We start from the raw sequence: 16,856 nt of genomic DNA, 5'->3' as shown, positions 1-16,856 counted from the left end.
TCCCATCGCGGTACGCGACCGCCTTCAAGGCACCCGTCGCGTACCGCGACGTAGCCTTGGTGAGTCAGACAGTAGGTCTGCCACGTGGCAGACGGTGTGTCACGTGTTGACACGTGGCGGACGACGTGCCACGTGTGGCCACGTGGCGACTGGTGTGCCACGTGTGGACACGTGGCTTGTCACGCATCTCGTTGTCAGACACCCCATCGCGGTACGCGATGGGTCTCTCTTCTGATCCATCGCGTAGCGCGATGAGTCAGAAAAACAGAATTTTCAAATTTAACCCTCAAGTTTGGAATTTGGCAATTTTAGTCCCTATACTTTGGAAAGTTGCAATTTGAACTCGAAATTTTCACGATGTTACAACACCATTCCTTCTGGGGTTAAGATCGTCGACCTTTAGGACAATGTCGTTTCTGTAGGAGGGAGCATTGATACGAATCATGACCTTCTAGCCCAAGCCCAATTGCAATGTCAAGGATGACCCAGTCATGTTTAGTTTGTTACACTGGTATGTTAGTGAAGGAGTTCTTGGAGGCTTGGAGCTTGACCCCAAGGATTACAGAGAAATATTTATAGAGAAATACTATCTTTGTGACGCCGCGTATGAACACATACGAGGATTTATGGCTCCATATCGTTAGGGGTGTCAACTCCTGACACGACCCGAAACCCAACACGAACCTGACACGAAAAAATATAGGTTTTGGGTCGGCTGACACGACCCGTTTTCTTAAACAGGTCAACCCGAACCCGACCCGTTAAAAAGTGGGTTGACCTGTTAACTCGTTTAACAACTTTAGAGAAGTTAATATTTTGATTATAGAGATAATAAGTGTTAAATTTTAAAGTTAAATACTTAGATTTTTAATTTTTCATATATCAGTTTTTAAAAGTAAAACTTTTTTTATACAACTTTTATCTTCTTTTTACTTCAAATATTTTTACATTATTAAGTCTAACTATCTATTCTATGGTTATTTCTGTTGTTTGTTCTTATCTTAGGCTAAATATGTGAACCTAAGTTTGTTAATTGAGAATTAGAGATTAATACACAAAAACAATTAGATTTATCACAAATTATTAACAAGTTTTATATAATTAATAGAAATTAATTGTTTAATTTATTACTAAGTCAATAAGTATTACCCGTATACGTATATGAAAGTAAAATGGGTTGACCCGAAACACAACCCGAACACGACACGAATCTAAATGGGTCGACCCGACACGACACGAATAAATATATGGGTTGGGTTAGGGTTGAAGAATTTCAACACGCTAACCCGCCAACCCGAAACTCATCAGCCCGTCAACCCACCAACCCGACACGCTTGACACCCCTACATATCGTAATGTGAGGTATTGGCTTGGAGATTTTCGTCGGAGACGTGCGTTAACCAATAAAGAAAAATTTAATCATGCACATGCAAAACTTCGAAACGTCGTTGAGCGTGCCTTTTGTGTCTTGAAAGCAAGATTCCCTATATTGAAAGGATGGCACCATTTCCATTGGAAACACAAAGGAACGTTACAATTGCATGTTTCGCGCTACACAATTTTATTAGGAAGCAGGGTTTGGACGATGAGTTGTTTACACAATACGATCAACCCAATGTGTCGCTTGGAAATAGTCGTGGGCAAATTGATGCTGATGAAGACGAGGTTGAAGCACTTGACACCGCATCAGATCGGGAATATATGACTCAGTTACGAGATGAAATTGCTGAGCAGTTAATGCAAAGTATGGAATAAATGATTTAAAAATGTTTATGATATTATGAATATTCTTTCAGTGTTGTTGACTATTATTTAAATTTGGATGTTGAAGACCTTTTTTATTTATATTTCAGTTTATTTAAATTTCAGCTTATTTTAGCAGTCTGCAGATGTTAAAAAACAAACAGTCTTCTTGTTGCAGACTGCAGAGTTTTGGTCCACCTCTTCTGCTACAGATATTGGCAGATGTGGTCCGCAGACTTCAGACAATTTACCTCTGAAAAAGCAAACAGCGCCTTAGTTTCATCACAAACATGTATTACATATTTTGTTTCAGTTATGTATGCTCGGTGTTACAACTCTGTAATCTTAAATAGCAAATGGCGATTTAGTGATACGCTACTTAATTAAGTTTGGTATTCTATGGATTTGTCTTAAATCGACAAGCGAGTTTAACAGCCTGAAAATTAGGTTGTGATATGTCTTTTGATAACTGATATATTTATTGATGTTACGCAAATGTAATGTTGATACATGATATGGTGTCGCGCTGTCGCGTAACATTATAATCTAGTACGAATTGATAGGTCAATATAAAAAAAAACATATATTGCAAATATAGAACTGATTCTTATTTCTTACGTGATAATATACAAATATAAAACGCCAACCAAAATAAGCACTTTCATTGTTTTTATATTCATTATGTGGGTACAAGGATACTAATCGTATGATAATAATCATGTGCAGGCTACAGAGAAACACAGTCAAGTAATACATCTGCAGATAGGATTGGTGATTTTTTAGCAGCAGTGCTGTACTAGAAGTGCGTGAACTGAATGCTATGTATCTTTCACTCATAATATTAAATAATACGGAGTACATCATACATTAAATGTTTAAATTTTCACATATAAAAAGAATTAGGAACTAACTACTGTAAATCGCTCATATATTATTATACAATTATTATATCTTAGATGATTATAAACGTTCAGTTAATAGTATTGTAAATGGCATTGTCACACTCCGACTTAAGGCCTAGGAGCGTGACCCATCAGTTGGTACCGATTTTGTAAATAAATCATAGTTGTGGTTTAAATTTAGCGGAAGTCTTTAATAAAATATTATTATTTTGAAAACTTATTAAAAAGTCGGGTTTAAATACCCGTTCAATGTTTAAAATACATTTCTTTAGAAAACATAACTCTTTGTGATATTTTGAAATAAAATATCTGAGCCATCAGATAGTATCTAATGACTATAACTCCAATCTTCTATTCCTTCTTGCTTGTCTGACATTTCTTGTTTCCCTGTAACATTGGTGGGAAAAAACGACAGCACAAAGCTGGTGAATAACGCTGACTCTAAAATCTCTTTTCAATACCTTTGTGAAACCAACAATAATACCTTTGTGACTACTCATCCGGCACCCAACTAAATTGGGATAAAATTTACCCTAAGTACCATGTACAATTAATTATATACACAATATCATTTCTCTGAACAGTCCCGTAGACCTTCAGAGACATGTTGATGATATGCATGGCCTCGGGGAACTCCGAGTCACCATGTATGTTTGGATCCAGACACATGTATACTCTTAATCAGAGTGTCCGTTTCTTATTATCGTACACAAAGTTTTTAAGGATTCGTAAATCCTATGCAAACATTCAGACTCAGTATAAAAGGTTTGGGGCATATTCACCTTATCTTTTTATAATCAGTTTCTGTTATTGATTCCTGTTTTCTGATTCTGTCTCTTGATTGGTTACCTCGGACCTATAGTACGAGAATAACATTTGTATAAATAACTAGATCATCGATCTAGCTTCAGACCTTTAGTCTGTTTTGTATAACTTTAACCTTGATAAAATCATTTAAAACATTTGGACCTTTAGTCCTCTTTCTTTATCAATCATATGCTACGTTTCTTCTTCAAGAGGAAACGTCTATATTGAGTTTCTTCCTCAAGAAGAAATATTAATTTAACTATACTCTTTGAATATTATATCAGCTATACCTCCGACTATGGTTTAAGCCATTTATAATAATATAATAACTTAGGCAGAACCCCTTACCTCTCACGGGTATTCGGAGTTAGATATTCCTAAGTTTATACGGCCAACACTTCTACTCTATGCACGTTTCTCGAGATGTTCTTGATCAACCCTTCATGGCACGTAAATCGAGGTGATGTTTGGTGGCCGGGTCGTGCACGTATTTCAAGACGGAATGTCGGGTTTCTTGAGTGGCACACACTTCGAGGAAACACCGGGTATTTGGCACGTATTACGATGTGTTATTTGTCGGGTCGGTGGCACGCAAAACGATGTTCGGTACGCAAACCGAGGTAGAGATAGAGAAATTTTCTAGAGAGAGAGTGGCTGTGGTGTGTGTGAAATGAGCCGGATCCCTCCCCTTTTATAGCCATTTTTGTGTCCCATCGCGGTACGCGATGGGTACCTTTTCCAACACCGTCGCGTACCGCGACGGGTACCATTCTGACACGTGTCGCCACGTGGTCTGACAAGTGCAAAGTGCGCCATCAAAGCGCCACATTGCGCCCAACGCCCTTCGCCGTCGCCTTCGCCTTCGCCTTTGCAATCGTCCTCGCCCGAGCCCGTGCGCGTCGGGTGCTACGCACCCTCCCCTAAGACTACTTGGTGCATGATATTCATAAAAGAATATTAATATGGAAAATCTCTTCCTTGTAAAGAGCTTCCATTTCTTTATCACTTTCCATGTGGGATGGATTCCATCTTCCTTATTTATACCTTAGTGGAATGCTTCTACTTTCTTACATCTTCCAATGTGGGATGGAATTTCTTTCATGTAAGTAAACTTAACTTAGGAAATATTTTTATTTCTTATTTTTCTTATATTTCCTTTATTTAATATTTTCCCATGACTTGTCTTTAATATTATTTTTGATCCCTCAACTTTCCTAAGTTGTCAAATTTGGATCAAAATTTTGGGGATGTTACATCCTCTCCACCTTGGAATGAATCTCGTCCTCGAGATTCGTTGGTTTAAGAGTGAATGGTTCTTACCTTTCAAACACTTTGTTGATTAGATTCTATCTAATCTGGTTCTTGTTGTTATAATCTGTATATAGGATGACTATGATCTTTATTTTATTGCTAACTTACATCTTTGAATGATGTAACCAGTAAATGGTTCAGAATGTCATTAGTAAATGTAAATTGATAAACACAGTGATCAGTTGTGTTTAACTATTTACCTTACCGTTTGTATTCTAAACATTTACCGATGTTAACTACATTGTTGTTTGGATTCAGTCTATCGAATCTATTCCAGTAAGTTGTTGTTTAGATTCAGTCTATTGAATCCATTCTATCCTTGTTCTTGGTCAATCACGTCCTTTATATTCTAACAGTACTCTTGCACTTTGGCTTAATTTCATTCGTTATACTTAGCGATTGTATTTCTTAAATATCTTTGAGCTCTTTTTCTTTGACTTTTTGATCAACCTTACTAGATAGATAGTATAATATTCTTGAATGAGCTCCTTTCGATAATATTCTGTCCTTGCATATATATATTTCCTAACGTTTGGTATATCATCCTCCTAGATGATAATTTTCTCAATGTTTTCTTTGTTATAAGTTTCGATTGAACTTTTCAACATTTGAACCTCTTGTTTGTTCTTTAGAGGCAACGAATATAAGCATTCTTGTGTATTAACCCTATCTATATGAGGTTTGCCATAATATCCCGAACAGCTTAGGAGTGGTTCTGATACCATTTGTAACATCAAATCCCTCATATCATAAATATTGTACGCTTTTCCTTATAGGGTAACGATGTGGAGAATATTAACATGGAACATTATAACACCCTAGGCTACACCGACTGTGCCCAAGAGAGATTCTTGGTTTATAAGACATGTCTTGTCTCTTACATCACTAACGCGTTTTGAGATTAATTGGTTGTGGAGCAGATGAAAAATCCATAGTTTGACGTGATTATGTGTGGGTAGTATATGGACATGTGACCTCTTGGTGGTATGAGTGGTCAAATGTTACAAATAATTTAAATTTTTTTTAAGTTAATTCCAAATTAATTTAAAGTTGTTATAATTATTCTAAGTATTTAACAAATTATTATTATTTTTTACTATTCGAATAAGTAATTTGACTTAATTTCAGGATTTAACTAAATACTAACTAATTATTTAATTGCTAAATATGGAAAACATTAATATTTTTAAGGTGTCTTTTTTTAATTATTACAACATCCTTATTTTTATGGAACTTTCTTCATGAATTTTTAATGGATTTGTTAATTAATATAAATCTCTAAATAAGATCAACAGATCGTCACAACACATATGTTTGTGACGATTTCCATCTTTTATATAAAGTTTTGAATGTTATCAACGACAACAAGGTTTCATTTCTCTTATCTAAAGTTATTTATGTTATTACTAATTAACACTCCCTTCAACATGCAGTTTCACAACTACGTGAACAGGAAAATAAGCTTGAAATCGTAAGTTAAATAATTTTTAATAAATTTCCAAAAATGTGGAATAATTTAGGATTATCATGGCAAATTGATATGATATAAGAAGGGGCCCACTTAGATAGCAGCACATCCGTATCTTGTTGAGAATAGGGCCCATGTGGCAATGGACCATGCTTAATTATAGTAGTGTGGGTCCCATTGTAGGAGCTACAAATCAATCGAATAGAAATACGAGTACATCATGACCACATAATTTGCCACGTGTGTACATTTCCATCGATCAAATTTGAATATGATGTTTCTTGGCCTTGCATGTTATTCATACACTTTAAATATTGTGTTTCTTTTTTTTTACAAGTATGACTTTATTGTATGTTAGCTTTATCACACTGAGTTATGTTTTCTTATTCTGATTAGACTATGTTGTTATTTTAATTGGGTTTAGTCTGACTTTAAAGATTGGTTTGGGCGTTCCTCCGGTAAACTATACCATTGGCTGTCACTTGACAGTTGTCGTGCCGTCACAATAGCAGAACTCTTTAGTATATACAGTGGGATGAAACTCGAGTGGACTTGAGATTAAAACTGAAAACCAAACAAAATCTAACTCAAATCCTTCATTGTCATGAGACACAAGTGGAGATAGAACTTAGATTTCAACCAAAGAACCAAAGTCTTCCTACAATTAGGCTACAATTAAAAGAATAAAATGGAATGTAGGCATTTTCTAGTTTTAATTTTTAACAACATTTTTAGTACCTCCGATAGTCAGGTAAATCTTTTTTAGTTGATATATCAACTATAAATACTGATTTTAATTAATATTCAGATTTAATTCACTTAGAAACATCATTAAAAAGCTTTTTATTGCTTTCCATTTAACTAGTTTGAATTATGTAAATTTATTATTTATTAAATTCGCTTAATATAAAATAATAATCACAAAATCTAGCCTTCTATTATCCAATTTATAACTTAATAATGTTTCTAAAATTATTAATAATGACTACTTTATAATTGTCAATTATAATTTATACAATGCCGAATTATACTTATGGCTTAGGTGGCCGTGTCAAATCACACTCCTCCTCTTTATTCTTTTTTTGATTTTTGTTCAAGCTTTGTCATCGATTAAATATGTGTATGAATAGTTTTTTTGAATGTTTTCTATTACTTCTTTCCCTATGCAACTCATTGCTTTTTATATAAGCTAAAGGTGTTGTATGGCACAAACTCTATTATTTTAAGTGATTCTTTGAATCGTGTATACGATATTCAAATATCCTGGTTAATAATAACATGCATGCTTATATGTTATATGAATACATCTCTATATTTGTTTAATAATCTGCATTTGATCAAACTTAATCACACTTCTAAAACATAGATATTTCAATGTAAACTAATAAAAAAAGTGGACATATTAACACACATGCTTTCTTCTCAAGTATAACAATAAGTTTTAGTGATTTTATCTGTCACATTCTCCAATCATGTGACAAAATATTAGAACTCTAAAACTTTTGAAATTCAAAGTCTACTGGCGTGCACATGTAAAGAAGACTGAAGTTGCGTGGGATATAGAGTGTACGAGTTTTCTTTCAGTTGAAGACAACACATGTCCGTATGACGCAATTGCAGTGATTAATGACGTATTTTATTTTATTTTTCCATAAGTTTCCGAGTACATGAAGATCTTTGGTCATCAATGCTAAATTTCTTACCATCTCAGATTCTATGCCCCAATGATTCTGCCACTAATGAACGCCATATCAACACTTCATATATAACACAATAATCCAGATCACTTTAGAATGTCTAACCTTCACCTGACAAGCTTCTCTCAAACCATATACTATGTATGACCAAGGCCTACGTAGTTCATGCTCGTGACCAATGATGCGAAGCGACACCTAAACAAAAGAGTGTGGTATATCATACGTGTTTTGAGCCAAACTTGAAATCGGTAAAAAACTTAGAAACAAACGTTTTAAAAAAGTTAGATAATAAGATTTATTTAAAATAATTAAATAAATAAACTTGAATAGTAAAAATATTAGAATCTTAAATACTCAAATTCAAGGCAAGAAACCAAATAAAACCAAAACAATGTACAAAAACACATTGTTATTTCAAGAAATAGATAATTTAATTTTTCGAAATTGTACAAATTTGGAAGTGAGTCAAGTTAACAGTTGTATAGCAACTTATAAACTTGATTACCTCCATTTTCCGCAAGCCTTTCGCCGTCTTCTACTACTTAATCTCCCTTATTTCCATAAGATTTTACCATTTTCAAGATATTTACACCCAATTCGAGCTAAATAACAACTGGGTCTTCAATATTATCACTTATTAACATCACCATCTTCTCAAATTCATCATCAAATTGAATTGGTTTGCTTAAAGCTACTCAATTTGGGGGTTCTTGACTCAGATTAGAGGTGGGTTTTGTTTAATCTTGTTTATTTATTATTTATTATGCCTTTGTTTGTTGATTTGGATAATAAAGATGATTAATCTATTATTAGTTAGTGTTTGACTGGTACTTAGCCTAATTTTGTATATTAATTAGATTGAGTTTGACTGATGATAAGAATAATAATTGTTATTATTGTTTATACATTTATTGTGGCTAGAGGTTATATTTTGTCAGATTAAGACATCACAGTAGAGGAAAACATATAAAAAAATGTTGGGAAATAAATGCAATTATTTATGTCAGAAAAAATAGATATAAAATTAAGAATCTCACTATCTGGTCTCATGGTTTTTGCAGGTGTTTCCTCAAGTGGGGTTTAAAGCCTGTGAATTAATTTTGAATTTTTGAGATAGTTTTTGTGAAATCTTGATTCAAAGATGCCGCTTTCGGAGCTGTATAGATCATCCATCAATAAAAAGAATGAATCTTCTCAACAAAAATCAACTGATGTTTCATATATGTAAGGTTTAGTTTTTTTTTAAAGTTTCTTGATTCGTGTTTTCGATACTGTTATTGTTGGTTTATTGGTGTTTACGCGTTGTGTTACAGACCGAACGATGAGTTTGTGGAGTTGATATGGGAAAAGGGTCAGATCATGATGCAGGGTCAGTCTAGTAAAGCGAAAAAGACTCCGGTTTCAAGTAATTTTCAGTTTCAAACACCGAAAGTTCAAGGAAAAGATTGTATTTTGGATGTATCTATACCTGACATAGGATTGAATCAAGATGATGATATGGTCCCGTGGTTGAATTACCCGCTTGAGGATTATAGTTCTGATCTTTTACCCGAGTTATCGGGTGTCACGATTCATGACCCCCCTATGCATGTTGGGAATAATAATAAAGATCCAAACTTTATCGATGTAGCCCGATCAAACTCATCTAAAGGTTCAAGATTTTCAGATCCAACGGTTAGATTGGGAGTTTCTGACATAAGTAATGGTAATTATAGAAGTAAAGCTAGTAACACGAGCCATAAAGATCCAATGCAAAATCTTTAAAAAACAGTGCAAAATCATGATTCTGTAATGCCGTGTTCGACGTCCACCATGTTGAATTTTTCTCATTTTTCAAGACCGGCTGCAATGGCTATGGCTAAAGCTAGTGGTCAACATCATGGACCACAGAAAGAAACGGGTCAACTCAGTTTGGATTTGGTTAAAGCAGGTTTAAATCATGAACCAAGTAAGCAACTCGATGAGCCACATTGTGTTGACAAGTCAACAAATGATGTAAATGGAGGTAAAGGCGGTTCAGAAACTGTAAAAAGCAATGAGCCCGTTGGTGCTTCTTCTGCTTGTTCGGGGAACAGTGCTGACCTGGCGTCTAATGATTTGACCAAAAATTGTAAGAGAAAGTTTGGTGAGACGGAAGATTTTGAATGCCAAAGTCAAGTATGTTAGAATTTTGATAGCTTATTGTTTATTTTCTTGTTATGTTATAGTTTCATGTGTTGATTGTAGTTAGGGTTTTGATTTAGGATGTTGAAGATGAGTCCTTGGCGACTAAAACGGTAGCTGCTTCACGAGGGGGTGCGGGCTCTAAAAGAAGTCAGGCTGCTGAAGTTCATAATTTGTCTGTAAGGGTGAGCAATACATAATTAATATGTTTATTATGAATCTAACTATTTAAACGAAAACAATTTAGGAGGTTTTATGCGTTAAAAATAGTTGATTTTTGATTTTGAAACAGAGGCGACGGGATAGAATAAATGAAAAGATGCGTGCTTTACAAGAACTCATACCAAATTGCAACAAGGTACACGATGTTTATGACTTTCTTTTTATGTACTTTTGGTTTGGATTTGAACTTATGTGGCGTCTTTATCGTTAAAGGGCCATCCTTTTTTATTCAACAAGTTGGACTTGGTTAAATATATTCGATATATGACACATCTTGTACATTCAACGAGAGTCTTCGAGTATTAGTAAAGAATTAATTACATGTCCCTTAGTTATATTCTTTAAGATCTTAGTTTTTAAATTACAAGGTGGATAAAGCATCAATGCTTGATGAGGCAATTGAGTATTTAAAGACACTTCAACTTCAAGTACAGGTACAATGTGTTAACATTTCTTTACATTATACTAATCGTCTTTCCCTTTTATATCTCTTTATATTATCATGCATTCATGCTTATCATCATCTATGTTTACTCCCTCAATATTGGTGTAAAGGAGCCAAACCCGATTTTTTTTAACTCGAATTCGGCTTGAATAACATAAGAGAGCTCGAGCTGGAGCTCACATTAAACTCTATATTTAAAGCTCGAGCTCAGCTCGTTTGACTATTCATTATTTATTCTATTTTTCACCTGTATATGTGTAATTATTTTTATCATTATAATTATATATATATATATACATAACATACTTTATTTACTTTATTTTACATAGTTATTTTTATCGTAATTACAAAAATCAAATATAGTTATATTTATTATATTAATTAAAAAGATATTATATTTGCATAGATAATAGGCTCATTTAGGTTCGCTAGGCTATTCAAGATCAATATATAAAGCTCATGCTCGAGCGCAAACTCGTATAAGCTCAGCTCGATTTGAGCTTTTAGCAAGCTAATCAAGTAGCTTAGCTCGCTTACACCCCTATCCCTGAGTTTTGTTATATTTATTATAATTATAAAAATAATAATATTTACTATTTAATTATATATTTACTATATTTTGGTATTAAGAGTAGGCTCTTTTTAGCTCGTGAGCCTATTTAAGCTCAATACATGAAGCTCTGGCTCATTTAAGCTCGACTTAATTTGAGCTATAGCATCGTTACCAGCTCACAAGTGGCTTGGCTCATTTACATCCCTATTCCTAAATTTATATTCTACAACAATTGCAGATTATGTCAATGGGAGCGGGATTATGCATGCCACCAATGATGTTCCCGAACGGAATGCAGCATATGCATCCTCATTTCTCCCCCATGGGCATGGGTATGGGTATGGGATATAATATGGGAATGGAGATGAATGGCGGGCCCCATATGTTCCCATTTTCTCCTACTACACACGGGCCACGCCCCTCTTTCCCTTCTCCACCTATTTATCCTCATCCTAGTCAAGGAATGCCATTGTTCTTACCTCAACCACCTATGCCCGGGATTCCTGCTGTTCGGCAAATTGTGACACCTGTCGAAGTCCCGGATGTGGGCGCCAGTTCTAAGGACCCGATACTTAATAAGAACTTGCATTCGATGACACAGATATCTAGTCAGGTACCACCTAGTTGTTTTCACACAATTTTGTGTTTTGAAAAAATAACCATAGTTTATCAAATGATATGAATGGCTTAAGTACATCCAAGTGCTATTTCTTATGGCATGTTTATAACTTACTACTGATTTTTTTATTTGAATTATCAGTTTATTTTAAAACTCACATCCGAACACCCCCAAGAATTTAGGCATGTGAACGAACACGAATAAAGCATGTTTGTGTTTGTTCATTTAATTTAAACCGAACAAATGATTGAACACAAACTGTTAAGAGAACGGGATTTTCTTGTTCGTGTTCGTTTGTTAAGAAAATGAACATGTTTGTGTTCGTTAAAGTAAACAAACAAGCATAATTGCGCGAACACCAATCAAAAGTAAATTGAACATCAACAAATTAATAAAAGTGCACTAAATTGTAACTAGTGATGTTTAAGCTCTATAAACTAGACTAAATTATAATGTGCCTATATATTTAAGTGAATGCATAAATGAATAAACGTAAACAGACGAATGAGGCATGTGTTCATGTTCATTCATTTAGCTAAGCGAACAAAAAATTTGTTCATGTTCGTTCGTTTATTAAATAAATGAACATAAAGGAACTTCCCGCCGACGGTTCACTGAACGTTCGGTTCGTTTACAGGCCTACCCAAGATACATTTTTCTTATTCCAGTTATTCAGTGTCACATAATTCACTTCATGTATTTGTGAAATTAATAATATTCCACATTTGATGTCAGTCCCAAGTTGCAAACAAGGGCCTTAACCGGTCTACTTCGGTTGACAAAAGCGATAAACTTTTGGAAGTTGGATGTAGTGCACGCGGTAAGTTGGTCTCTGACTCTCTGCTAGATATGTGTTATAAGCTTTGGTTTAATTCTTGAAGTCGAATTGAATCGTGATTGTTTTGATGTAGGTGTTGATTAAACAAACAATAGAAAAGTGATGAAGGTTGTATTGACTTTTGTTGACTATCTACAATGACTGTTTTGGAAGCATCAATATCCATCAAGATCTGCATGGTGATTTTAGTGTTGTGACAGGATGTATCTTTTTGGGTCCCTTGATGTAATTAGGTTATTTGGTGTCAGTACAGATGAAAGTGTTTCTTTGTAAGCTATTACGCGATAACAAACATCAGAATCGGTGAAACAATAATTGTGTTTTTCATGTTTGACAGCAGCATGCTTTGCACAATCTGCAAGTACACTTAACATTAGGGTAATTTATATTAGGAAAATTGGATTTAAATAATCCCACCTTTAATGGGTTGGCCAATAATAATCCCACCTCCGGTATTTTCCGCTAGCAGTCCCACCTTTTCAATGTTTTTTGTTTTATAAACCAGCGTTAAAAAAAACTTAACGAGGTTAAGTTTTTGCTGATGTGGCTGGTGAGTTGGCAGTCATAATCCTACATGGCTTTTCCCTTTTAATCGTAAAATGCAATTACTATATTAATCCTACAAAAACGGGCTGCAGAGGATTCGAACCTGTGCCTCCAGCCCCGCAGTCAACACCCACATGCATAAGCCAACTGATCTGAATTAATTTGGGGTATCCATTTGCGCGCTTATTTTTAGCATAACCCTCTTGATAACATGGACGTTAGATGACGTATAACGTCTCCATAAATTACGACTACACATGATTTAAGATAGATGTGATGATAAAAAAATTAGTCAAAAAGAATATATTTTTTTATAGTACGTTTTCATGTTTGTATATTAAGAAGAAATGTGAACCAATCACGACCAAATCTAGAACACCATCGTTGACTTCATACCATAAAGAACAAGTGTCTATTATTCTGATTGTATTGTTGATTCATGGAAGATACTAGTAATCATGTTGACCGGCCAACGATCATGGTCACAAACGATGATGGAATACATGCTCCGGGACTGCAAGCTCTAGTTCGAACTCTTGTCTCTACCAATCGGTATCGTGTTTGGGTCTGTGCACCTGATTCGTACGTTCCTATCTCCCTACGTTACTGATCATGTGATTATTAATATATGTTTTAGATAGATATTCATAATCATCTTCATATTGCTAGTTGAATTATAGTATTATTATACACAAGAAGCATATGATTGAAACCATCCATGTGTAGCAACTGCTGATGATGATGCCAATTTAGCTAACTTTTATATTTTTATGTTAATAAGTCACTAGCACACAACAGGGCCGTCTTCGAAAACCTTATTTTAAATTTAGGGGCGAGTAGAAAAATCATGTTTTGAATTAATTGGGTTACATTTATGTTTTGATTCTTTTGAATTAATTGGCCCCAAAATTATGTTATAAAAAATTTGATAATTTTATCAATTGGGTTACATTTTCAAAGCCCAATATACGGATCAAAGAAAAAATTAATAACAAATAACAATAATAAAAAAAATAAAATAATAATAATAAAGTTATTAAAATAGCTTATATAAAATACAAATGTATTTTATTATATGAGAAAACGAACACCGCTAATGAGAATTGAACCCATGACCACTGTAATAAGGAGTCATTTTGTAGGCTTTTGTTCTAAAACAAACTTATATATAAAATATATATATTCTTTATAACAGTTATGGGCATCTCGAGAAAGTGGGCCTGGATCGGTCGCCCTCCTCGACTTCCCTTTGGGCCGGCCCTGGGACATAATCACATAAACACACAAAATAAATATTTGTATGCTAAAAACCAGATTATATATATAATTTTTTATTAGTATATTAGATATATATTTATCAAATAATACTTACTATACATATAAATATGATAAAAGTATTCTTTTAAAAAAACTAGTTATAGACGCTTAAAACATTATTCATAAATGTGTCAGCTCGAGCTCCTCTCGTTAATTATAGTTTTATCTTGTGTATTTTTAGCGAGAAGTCAGCTGCAAGTCATTCTGCTTCGGTGCGCGGTACCATCTCTGCAACGCCAACTGAAATAAGTGGAGCAACAGCCTTTGCTATTTCTGGTTAGTTACATATTTATGTATGATATGCTAGCTATTACTGTCATAACTGCCACAAGGCTAGTTATATATTCATTTTAATGATTATTTTTGTAACTATATTTATAACACAGGAACTCCAGCTGACTGCACATCATTGGGAGTCTCGAAGACATTATTTCCTTCAGTCCCTGATTTGGTAGATTATTAACCTTCCGTAGTTGCTTAAACGACAAGTTACATATCGAAGTTACTCAGTTGTTTTAACTACAGGTATTAAGTGGCATAAATATGGGCACCAACTGTGGTCTTCTCATGTTAGTACCACTTTGCAAATACTATTCTTACTTTATTATTTTATAACATTTAATATCATCACTTTTCTAACTGATGATTGATCAAATGCAGTGTCTTCTCGGGGACGGTGGCTGGTGCTCGGCAGGCCTTTATCCATGGCGTACCATCCGTCTCAATATCTTACGATTGGTTTGTAATAAAATGCTTAGAAATTTTATATTTAACATGTGAAACAAAGTGTGACTGAAAATTTGCAGGGTTGAGGGTAGAAGCAATATTAATGACTTCACACTGGCTGCAGAGGCTTGCTTACCGATAATAAGTGGCATTTTTGTTGGGATTGAGAATAAAACATATCCTAAGAAATGTTTTCTGAATGTGGATTTACCCACAGATGTTCTGAATCATAAGGTGAGTTGCATGTTGCATGTATTATAGGCAAAGCTAAAGTTTTGAACCCTTTGACAGGCAATCCATTTATTTACAGAATAAGTTTAACAGCCCCTTGCTCGCCAACAGTTAACTAGCCCGTTTCACATGTGAACAACTCGATTAAGTCCAGCAATTTTGTCATTGTAAAAAGTTTGGAGTATTGATCCTTCATGTTTATTGTGTTCTGTTATTAGGGATTTAAAGTGACTAAACAAGGAAACGGTACGTTGAAAGCTAGTTGGAAGCAAGTTTCTTCTGATGATAAATCTGTTTCACAAGAACCCCGTTTGTTCAAGATGGAGGTGCGTCGTTTTTTAGCATTTCAAACATTTTTCTTGATTTTCTTCACAAAACCGGATTATAAGATTATTAATGGATTGTGTCATTATACTTCCTTTCAGTTCAATGGAGTCGATGTGTACAATGATGGAACCGACTTAAGTTTCCTTCAGGAAGGATATGTGCGTTCGCACGCTTTTCCTACTTTCTAAATATTATTATTATGCAAGATCATCTGGTTATATATTTGATGGTTGTGTGTTTATTTCAGATAACTGTCACACCCCTTGGAGCCTTAACCAATGCTGATATTGACTGCCATACATTTTTTAATCAATGGTTACCAGAGTGTACATCTTCTGATCTTCGGCCGTGTGATTAATCATACCAGTTCAGACCATAGTTGTATGGTAATCTTGTTTCTGTGAATTAACAATTCGGCATATGTACATGTATGTTGATGAATAATTAATTGTGTAACAATGTGTTTTTTTCATTTTTCAAATGTAACTATTGTTAACAATATGTCATTCATGATAAGTAATTAGCCTGAGTATTAAAAGTTGAAGTTGGAGTGCATACGAATGTGTGATGACTTTGTCAGCATATTCACCAAAATGAGTTTTATAACTTCTTACATCATTTTTTTTTGCTCTAGACGCTTGTGTAATTATTGTTTTAGACTTTTCAAAACTATTATTATTTGGTCAACCAATTCAGGTCTGTTTGCCTCAAATTTGCACACCATTTTACTTATGCAATACTTGGATTAACATCAAAGCCATACTGTAAGTTTAGGCCTGTAAACGAACCGAATGAATATGAAGATGGGAATGTTCGTGTTCGTTTATTTAACTTTAAACGAAGACGAACACTTAATCAAACAAATATATTGTGTTTACGTTCGTTTGTTTAAAAAATAAACGTGTTCGTTTGTTTAAAATCTAAACGAAAAGTTCACGAAC

The 16,856-nt window shown here is 34.3% G+C and overlaps 1 protein-coding gene and 1 pseudogene across 2 annotated transcripts; both read left to right on the top strand.

The window, feature by feature from the left end:
• Nucleotides 1–8,439: 8,439 nt before the first annotated feature.
• Nucleotides 8,440–13,134, top strand: LOC143574365 (transcription factor PIF3-like; annotated as a pseudogene). The gene is made up of 9 exons (XR_013142578.1): nt 8,440–8,654; nt 8,990–9,152; nt 9,242–10,085; nt 10,172–10,276; nt 10,384–10,449; nt 10,682–10,747; nt 11,550–11,924; nt 12,666–12,750; nt 12,842–13,134. The product of XR_013142578.1 is annotated as a transcription factor PIF3-like (transcript).
• Nucleotides 13,135–13,721: 587 nt separating this feature from the next.
• Nucleotides 13,722–16,482, top strand: LOC143574367 (uncharacterized). The gene is made up of 9 exons (XM_077059010.1): nt 13,722–13,896; nt 14,813–14,907; nt 15,018–15,082; nt 15,157–15,200; nt 15,292–15,369; nt 15,438–15,591; nt 15,807–15,914; nt 16,014–16,073; nt 16,163–16,482. The coding sequence occupies exons 1-9, from the start codon at nt 13,754–13,756 to the stop codon at nt 16,271–16,273; spliced, it is 858 nt and encodes a 285-aa protein (XP_076915125.1). The 5' UTR covers nt 13,722–13,753; the 3' UTR covers nt 16,274–16,482.
• The last annotated feature ends 374 nt before the right edge of the window (nt 16,483–16,856 follow it).

The sequence above is a fragment of the Bidens hawaiensis genome, unplaced genomic scaffold (genome assembly GCF_021521415.1).
Source record: "Bidens hawaiensis isolate Kalapana, Puna unplaced genomic scaffold, B.hawaiensis_p1.1 tig00026901_1, whole genome shotgun sequence".
NCBI lineage: Eukaryota > Viridiplantae > Streptophyta > Magnoliopsida > Asterales > Asteraceae > Bidens > Bidens hawaiensis.
This window is presented reverse-complemented; position numbering and strand designations above follow the sequence as displayed.

Excerpts from the sequence above, each read along its gene's own strand:
- LOC143574367 (XM_077059010.1), top strand. The coding sequence starts at position 13,754 with ATGGAAGATACTAGTAATCATGTTGACCGGCCAACGATCATGGTCACA. Across the intron at positions 13,897-14,812 it reads TGGGTCTGTGCACCTGATTC|CGAGAAGTCAGCTGCAAGTC; the intron begins GTACGTTCCTAT and ends GTGTATTTTTAG. Across the intron at positions 15,083-15,156 it reads TTCCTTCAGTCCCTGATTTG|GTATTAAGTGGCATAAATAT; the intron begins GTAGATTATTAA and ends TTTTAACTACAG.